General features: G+C 52.0%; 1 protein-coding gene across 1 annotated transcript in view; it reads right to left on the bottom strand.

Annotated features, from left to right (window-relative positions):
• The window catches only part of LOC108931855 (PH domain leucine-rich repeat-containing protein phosphatase 1-like), a 40287-nt gene extending 34351 nt beyond the window's left edge, over positions 1 to 5936 (bottom strand). Inside the window, exon 1 of the mRNA XM_018747908.2 lies at positions 4437 to 5936. Within this exon, the coding sequence (XP_018603424.2) occupies positions 4437 to 5658 (1222 nt within the window). The 5' untranslated portion in view covers positions 5659 to 5936. The remainder of the gene's footprint in view (positions 1 to 4436) is intronic.
• Positions 5937 to 9380: the final 3444 nt, after the last annotated feature.

Here is a 9380-nt window from a genome sequence, read left to right on the forward strand (position 1 = left end):
GTGAACAGTACGTGTTGCTGCAGCGCAAACAGGACTGTTGCCAGCTGTTCTCACACTGGTCCGACAGCACCGTGAGAAACAGAACAGCGCTCTTCAGATGTGGGAAGCAGCGTGATGTAGAGCGGAGGGAGCATAGGGGCATGCAAAACCAGGGCTGCCGGCATCCAAGTCACGGCGCAGCAGCCGTGAGAAGGGCATGAGCCTGGCGAGACCGCTCAGGAGGGGGTCTCTGTGGACCATAAACTCATTTCAGCCCCACAAGGGTGAAAAATCCAACTGGAGGCTGTTGAAGGGGAGTTTCCACATGCATGGGGAGTCTGACATTGAGGTTCATGGGAAAGCAACAACGAAAAAAAGCATCAGATTTTAAGCAATGTAGTAAAGCTGTAAAATTGTTTTAAAAGTAATATACTACTTAATCAAGGGTACAAAAACTTCTCTACGCTATAGTTTTAAAATAATTCAGATAAAAGGGGTTCTTTAATTTACAATCAATTATGATTCAGATTTTAAATGAAATATAGAACATTTACGTAAAAGGCAAAAGCGGGCCTACTTTTACAAAGATCAGTGTTGCCCCTTAAGCAAAGAGATACTGAACATTTAAATAGAGATAATATATTCAAGTCTTCAAGTACATAAAGCATTTTTGATAATCACTGTAAATTTTTCATTTTCTTTGGACATAAAACTTTGTCGCAAGATACCACAACTGCAAATACTTCAAATTCTCCCTTGAGCAAATTTACAAGGCAATATTCTGAACAAAAAGTTTGGAATTTAAATTAAAAAAAAAAAACCCAAAGCAAAGCCAATGAAGTTATTCTCACACTCAGCATGCAAAGAAAAAATATGCATTGAGAGCACCTTTTCCTAGTCCACTGAATGTATATCTGACAGGTGGATTTCATCTGCAACAGCTGAGAAGGAAGAACTGGATGATGGGTAACACTTAACTGAAAATACCTTCAAATGAAAGAAGAAAACAAAACTTCAAGCATAAACAAAAAACCTCACCCCTTGAACGGTTTCCCATAGGTTTAAAAAAATTCATGAACATATTATGCAAGGAGCCATTAGTTAGGCTGTGCAGCAAGAATTACCTGTACCTAGAAACCCATATACCTTCTTCCCCTGGGCATGTTCTACCTTTCTTGAAGGTTGAACCCACCAGACTCAATCCTGCTATTTTCACAGAAATCATGATCCATGACTGCAGGGCAGTCATGTGAATAATAAGGTGACAAAGGTATTTCGCTCTGGGCCCTAACCGAGGGGCTGCAGGTAGTGCACTCGTGTGTCGGGCTGGATGTAGTCATCTTAAGGAACTGAGAGTGATGTGTCACACAAAGCTGCCGTCACCCTACAGGCTGGGAAAGCCCCTACAATTTTTTGGTCAGTTTTCTCTTTGACAGCTCTGGTTAACCACAGATACCCCAACTGCATGAGGCAACCATAAAATGTATTAATGGTAACATTATCTGCACAACAAGCTAAGCATTCAGAAGCACACATGATTTGGACAGTAGGAATTAAACAGTCTCAGATTAGCATCAAAAAAATGAAGGGGATGTGGCTACACAATCACACTTATAAACCCTAGGATGTCCTTTCCCACATCTCTAGGTTCAATACATACAAACTAACCACAGCGCTATGCGACGGATGTGTATTGTGCTGGGTCAACATTGGGAAGGGTGGTGTGCGGTGAAGCCTGCTTCAGTATGTAGTTTCAGAATCGTCGTTGGTCAAAGCAGAACCAACGCAGTAGAACAAATAACAGCAGGCACTTGAACTATCGAGACCCTCCTCTGAAGAGTAAACCCTACAGTGATAGGTTTCCATTGTGAGCTATTTTACTCAAGAGAAGGCAGCTGCCCTCCCAGGCTTCAGACACTCAGGGGTTGTGGATTGTCCCACACCAGAGTAATCTTTGTCCTTGGTGTAAGAGGCTAGAAGTGTATTGGCCCCTAAGAGCCAAAATGCCAATTCCTGATGCAGTGCACATCGTACATGAGGAGCTTGAACGCATTCCTCCGATAGCCCAGATGAGCCATGGGACTACGCAACGTGGAGTTCACACTCTCTCTGAAGACACACCACCAGGATAAGAAAAAACTTCAGATTATAAATACATATAAAAAGACATTTGTCACTGATTGCTGTCTGACTTTAGACTTTAAATCACACGGTCCATTAGACATGACCTATTCTACAGACTGTCTGCGAAGTGCTCAAAACTTTTACACCCAACGAACGACCATACAGTAAAAGCAGCACAGAACTGAGCTCCATATAATAAGGCCTTTAATTGTGCTGATATTTAAAAATGCACAGCCTTCATGACAATTACCTGCAGATGTGCATACAGTTCAATGTATACTTAGTAATACATAACACCAGACAGTACAGATCCTTAGCACAGCCTGATCACAAATATCCTGTACATTCTTGAACTCCCTGTACAGTCCTGAATTCCCTGTTGATATGTGACTGCAAAATTAACTGCTAGACATATACCACAGATTGAGTAACATTGCAGTGCTTGACAGGAATAGCCCAAATTCTTTGGTGGTCGATGTCCAAGTCCAATTTCTGGAAACTCTTTCACAGTTGAGCATCTTTTATTCCTATCTGAGTTGACCATATGGGATTACCACAAAAAACACTTGCAAATGTTGAATTTAAAATTAAAAAAAAAAAAAAAAAGCCACACTTCTAAAAGTTACGAACGCTCTACTGTGCAAGTGCTTTAGCCAATCCCCAGTATCTGTTGAGAAACCGAAGCAGCACTTTGAGCTGAATGAATGCACAGGCTTTCTGCTCTCAGCCCATGTGTTAGTACAGGCTTGGCAGCCACTCAGAGCTGGGCAGCGCAGAACTGGATGCCAAGGATTCAGCTCCTGCACACTCACTAAATTAAAGGAATTCACGAGCTCCACAATGCTTTTCAGAGCCTCTAATACAGCCAACCCTTTTCTCTTGGGCGATAACAGGAGAAATCCGGAAGAGGCGCATGTCCAAGCTGCATAGCTAGACGCGGTCTGCTTTGTTGCCTTGTCATGCCACATTTGGCGAGTGCACTTGGCAGGGGGAGATAGTGTACTGGCTTGTTTACACCCCTTCACAGCTCTGCAAGTTCCTGCAAGTGACAAGTAAACAGTGTTTTATTGCACCACAGTAAATATTCTCGTTTCATTACCATGCTGCTCTTTCCCTAGGTGTAACAAGTCTTTCCAGCTTCCCTGCCAAAGTTCAAAGCTCACAAGGGAGAAAATCAAAGTAACGATTTAAAACCAAGAGGCAGAAAATTCTGGGGGGGAAGACAAGTTGCTAGGTTTCCGTCCTCTGTTTGCTCAGCCTGGAAACGATAAGCGGCATGCTGAGGTTGACCCGACACCACACTTGGCACCTGGACGGTTCTTTGGGTCAAGACTCCCGCGGGGCCAAGCCGCAATCCCTTCCACAAACCTAACGCCGTGCTCTGACTTGCAGGCCAGGCACTGGGGAGCACCCTGAACCCCCACCTGCATGCAGTCCACCGCCAGCTCTCTCTGCTGGCTTCCAGAGGAATGCTGAGCATGCAAGCTGCTGTCCAGCTATGCACTGCATGCCTGCCCGCCCACCCACACAAACAGCTGCCAGTGTTGAACAGATTAGCGCCGCCTCAGACACCTACACCCCACCGCTCTACGTTAACGTGATAAAGACGGACACTGGCACGGCCTTCTGTCCACGAGCAGCAGGTGAGCAAGCCCCTGCGAGGGTGTTCACTGTCATTCGCAGGGAAGCAACAAGGTCAGGGAAAAAAGGAAACAAGCTCATTTCAACAGGTGGCAACAGGCACAGCCCCTGGCTTGAACAACCCAACACGGGGCAGCAGGTGGCACAGTGGTCAGACTGCAGAAGGATACAGGTTCAAATCCCACCTCCTGGCCTTGGCAGAGGCATATGCTAGTCTAGTAAAGATGACCCAGCAGCTGTATAAATGGGTAAGTAATTAGGCAGATTAACACTAGTCACTTTGGAGAAAATCATCATCTGAATAGTTTAAAAGAATTATAAACAGCTACTTACTCTTACTGATGTGCCCACGTGCCTCAAACCTTTCCTGTGCTGTGGAACTCCTCCTCACAGAACAGCAGAAACCGTTTTTAAAAAACGAACGCTTTAGGATACACGAGCCATTACCTAACATTTTCTCGAGTACCAGCGCAGCGTAGCCACGGCGCTTCGGCCCTCCACTTTCCACAGTGGAAAATAAACTACGACAATAAATTTTTGATGGGGGGAGAAAGACCGATGATGACCGCACAGCCGCCTATTCTTATTCACAATCACTTCCATGCTGTCTCTCGTCTCGCGCCGGGTCCACCGCGCACGCCACCCGCACCTGCGCCTCACGTGCGCTGCAGAAAAGGCTCCCGTTGTTTTACCTGCATAGAAGCGGATGAGACAGCCGATCTCGGCGTCCAGCCCCTCGTCCTGCACCCGGCGCGGGTCCCCGAAGCCCAGTCCGGACAAGTACTCGTTCTGGATGCTCAGCGGCTTCTCGTCCGGCTCCAGCCTCCGGACCGCTTCGCCGTGGAGCTGCACGTAGAGCGTGGGGGCCGAGTCCTGCGGGAAGCCTGGGTCCGGAGAACCGGCTCCGCGAGCCCCGGTGACCACCCAGTTCCGGGCACCGGCGGTCCTGCCGTTCGCTTTGTCGTTACTCTCACTGCTAGACGGCGGGTGGACAGAGGCGGAGGACGAGCAGTCGAAGTCCAATTCGTCAGATGAACTGCCCAGCGGATCCAACAGGCCACCCCTCTCCTCGCGGTTCATTGGAGTACTGGGGGCCGGAGTGAGGCGCACGCCCGTGGACCGGCGGGATAGAACTCTGTCCTCGGAAAGTCCGTCTTGCGCAGTAACAGCTGGACCGCCTTGAGGGGTGAGGGCCTCGCTCGGCAGCAGCCTCGGGGGATCATCATCCCCACATCTGCGCTCCGTCGCCGGCCCCTCAGTCGCCGGCCCCTCAGCACCGAGCACTCGGACCGCGCCCCCTCTGCCCCCGTGCCGGCTCAGAGCACGCGCCACTGCTGCGGCCGTGGTCTCCCGCGTACACAGCACCGGCCGCAGCTGAGACGGCAGCAGGCAGTCGCGTAGGCGCACGCAGCCCCGCGAGAGGTCCGCCCGCACCCAGTCCCGGTCGGAGGGCTGCAGCTGTGCGGCCGGCCTGTGCCGGAGCACCGCCTTCCTGTCCAAGCTCCGAGTGCCCAGAGCCGACGCCGAGGCGAACGAGGCCGAGGGCATCTTACAGCCTAAGGAGGCGTCGGGCCCGGGGGTGCTGGAAGTCGCGGCCGCTGCAGAGAGATTCCTCTTCAGTCTCCTCCTCCTCGCCAGCAGCGAGTTGACGGCACCGTTAGCGGACACAGCGCTCCCTTTCAAGGCAGTACTCCCACCGGCTCGAACCGCCGCGTCTCCACTGCTGTTCCGCGGCGACACCCCGTCCGCACCATCGTCCTCTCCCATCGCGCCATTCTCTACAGCGGGGCACCCGCCGCCAGCCTTTCTCAACTTACCGACGGCGCTCAACTCGCCCGTTTCGGAGCCGCTGTCTGCCGAGCCGCCGACCTCCAGCCTGTTCCCTCCCAACAAAACAGACCGCGCACCGTCCATCTCCAGCAGATGTAAATCAAAAACTGGGGGTCGGGGGAAAAAAAAGCGCCAATACGGAGAAACCCCACTCTCGCAAACTAACTTCACGGCCGCTTTGCGGCTCACATTCTCCCGCCTGAGTAGCGCGCGACACCGGTGTAGTCAACCAGGCATCCAATAGGTCCACTTCACTCCAGCGGTCAGCAGCTCCGGGCCTCTGTAGTTGTCGCCATGATGGAGACTGACTTACACGTTTATCTGACGGAAAAACTCAACTGTGGGAAAGTGGGAGGGGGCACAGGGGGGCGTGTGACCGCCTCCTATTTATTATAATAATTACATGCAAGAATACTTAATGAACCTCAGTAGACGTCCAACGCGAGCGGGAAGTGGGCTTTGTGACGCGTTCACGGAGGGCGCGCTTTACGGATAGCTGCTTTCTGGGAAATGTATTGTCGGTGATCGTCAAGGGGCAGGTTTTCGAATACCTGTCAGCACTTCGTTTCCCATCAACCTTTGCGGGGAAAAGTCATGTTTTTGTTGTCCGGACAACAGCTCGTTATTTCCCATCATCCAATGCAGAATAAATTTGCTGGTGTTGTTTTTGTTGTTTTTTCTTGTTTACCCATAGTTTTTTGTCGGACAGTTAAGCAATTCGAGCCACAGGCTGCTGGTATTCATGCCGCGTTTATGCAAATTAACTTGCACCCCAGCTGACTCTAACTGTTAAATTTATGTCCATTTTAGCTGTGACTCCACACAAATTTTAAGTAATTACGTCGATATTTTTTACGTCTCTAAACTCGATATACAAACACAGATGCCATGGCTTTTAGGCAGCTACTCTGAAGTAAAAGAGTTGTATACTGATAGGTATATCGAAAACTTAGATTGTACATTGTGTGTTAGTGTCGCTATACAATAATAAAAATAGTTTCTAAACACGTCTACGTCATTTTTAAAACTTGTTTTCGACTGATTCTGCTGTCACAGAAAAGCTGACAGCTAATGGACGCCCTCTGCTGGACAGTGTGCGCAAAAGTCGGCTGCGCATGGGGTCCTCGCTGAAGCACGTGAACTTTCCCCGGTATCAGATCTGACTTAAGACCACTCTTAAAATCTGTTGTTTTTGTAACTTGTTCTTCAGTAAGCTCACTTATTTCTCCAATATGAATTATAGGATTAGTGTTACGCCGTTCCTCTCATAAACAGGGTTAATTCCATAAATCACCTCGTTATGATAATCCCTTGTGAGTTGTCATGGGGAAAAGAATCGCCTTAAAATATCGCCATAAAGGTATATGTATGATGCTTACCTTGTTTGATTGATACATTTTTATTAATTCGTATATTGTCAAGGGGGGTGTGAACTCCGACTGCTGCGCACAGGACAGTGCCGCCCCGCAAAAAGCTGAAACCTGTAGCTGGGCTCCAGCACTTACCCTTCTCTAACCCTAACCCTAGCTCCAGCCTTAACCCTATCTCCAGCCATAGCCCAGGCTCCAGCCTTAACCCTACCTCCAGCCCTAACCCTAGCTCCCAGCTGAACTCCGGCTGCTGCGCACACCACAGCAGCGGCCCAGCAACAAGCCGAAACCCTTAGCGGGGCTCCAGCACTTACCCTTCTCTAACCCTAACCCTAGCTCCAGCCTTAACCCTATCTCCAGCCATAGCCCAGGCTCCAGCCTTAACCCTACCTCCAGCCCTAACCCTAGCTCCCAGCTGAACTCCGGCTGCTGCGCACACCACAGCAGCGGCCCCGCAACAAGCCGAAACCCTTAGCGGGGCTCCAGCACTTACCCTTCTCTAACCCTAACCCTAGCTCCAGCCTTAACCCGATCTCCAGCCATAGCCCAGGCTCCAGCCTTAACCCTACCTCCAGCCCTAACCCTAGCTCCCAGCTGAACTCCGGCTGCTGCGCACACCACAGCAGCGGCCCCGCAACAAGCCGAAACCCTTAGCGGGGCTCCAGCACTTACCCTTCTCTAACCCTAACCCTAGCTCCAGCTTTAACCCTATCTCCAGCCATTGCCCAGGCTCCAGCCTTAACCCTACCTCCAGCCCTAACCATAGCTCCCAGCTGAACTCCGGCTGCTGCGCACACCACAGCAGCGGCCCCGCAACAAGCCGAAACCCTTAGCGGGGCTCCAGCACTTACCCTTCTCTAACCCTAACCCTAGCTCCAGCTTAACCCTATCTCCAGCCATTGCCCAGGCTCCAGCCTTAACCCTACCTCCAGCCCTAACCATAGCTCCCAGCTGAACTCCGGCTGCTGCGCACACCACAGCAGCGGCCCCGCAACAAGCCGAAACCCTTAGCGGGGCTCCAGCACTTACCCTTCTCTAACCCTAACCCTAGCTCCAGCTTTAACCCTATCTCCAGCCATTGCCCAGGCTCCAGCCTTAACCCTACCTCCAGCCCTAACCCTAGCTCCCAGCTGAACTCCGGCTGCTGCGCACACCACAGCAGCCGGCCCCGCAACAAGCCGAAACCCTTAGCGGGCTCCAGCACTTACCCTTCTCTAACCCTAACCCTAGCTCCAGCCTTAACCCTATCTCCAGCCATAGCCCAGGCTCCAGCCTTAACCCTACCTCCAGCCCTAACCCTAGCTCCCAGCTGAACTCCGGCTGCTGCGCACACCACAGCAGCGGCCCCGCAACAAGCCGAAACCCTTAGCCGGGCTCCAGCACTTACCCTTCTCTAACCCTAACCCTAGCTCCAGCCTTAACCCGATCTCCAGCCATAGCCCAGGCTCCAGCCTTAACCCTACCTCCAGCCCTAACCCTAGCTCCCAGCTGAACTCCGGCTGCTGCGCACACCACAGCAGCGGCCCGCAACAAGCCGAAACCCTTAGGCGGGCTCCAGCACTTACCCTTCTCTAACCCTAACCCTAGCTCCAGCCTTAACCCTATCTCCAGCCATAGCCCAGGCTCCAGCCTTAACCCTACCTCCAGCCCTAACCCTAGCTCCCAGCTGAACTCCGGCTGCTGCGCACACCACAGCAGCGGCCCCGCAACAAGCCGAAACCCTTAGCGGGGCTCCAGCACTTACCCTTCTCTAACCCTAACCCTAGCTCCAGCCTTAACCCGATCTCCAGCCATTGCCCAGGCTCCAGCCTTAACCCTACCTCCAGCCCTAACCCTAGCTCCCAGCTGAACTCCGGCTGCTGCGCACACCACAGCAGCGGCCCCGCAACAAGCCGAAACCCTTAGCGGGGCTCCAGCACTTACCCTTCTCTAACCCTAACCCTAGCTCCAGCCTTAACCCGATCTCCAGCCATTGCCCAGGCTCCAGCCTTAACCCTACCTCCAGCCCTAACCCTAGCTCCCAGCTGAACTCCGGCTGCTGCGCACACCACAGCAGCGGCCCCGCAACAAGCCGAAACCCTTAGCGGGGCTCCAGCACTTACCCTTCTCTAACCCTAACCCTAGCTCCAGCCTTAACCCTATCTCCAGCCATTGCCCAGGCTCCAGCCTTAACCCTACCTCCAGCCCTAACCCTAGCTCCCAGCTGAACTCCGGCTGCTGCGCACACCACAGCAGCGGCCCCGCAACAAGCCGAAACCCTTAGCGGGGCTCCAGCACTTACCCTTCTCTAACCCTAACCCTAGCTCCAGCCTTAACCCTATCTCCAGCCATTGCCCAGGCTCCAGCCTTAACCCTACCTCCAGCCCTAACCCTAGCTCCCAGCTGAACTCCGGCTGCTGCGCACACCACAGCAGCGGCCCCGCAACAAGCCGAAAC

The sequence above is a fragment of the Scleropages formosus genome, chromosome 19 (genome assembly GCF_900964775.1).
Source record: "Scleropages formosus chromosome 19, fSclFor1.1, whole genome shotgun sequence".
Classification (NCBI taxonomy): Eukaryota; Metazoa; Chordata; class Actinopteri; order Osteoglossiformes; family Osteoglossidae; genus Scleropages; species Scleropages formosus.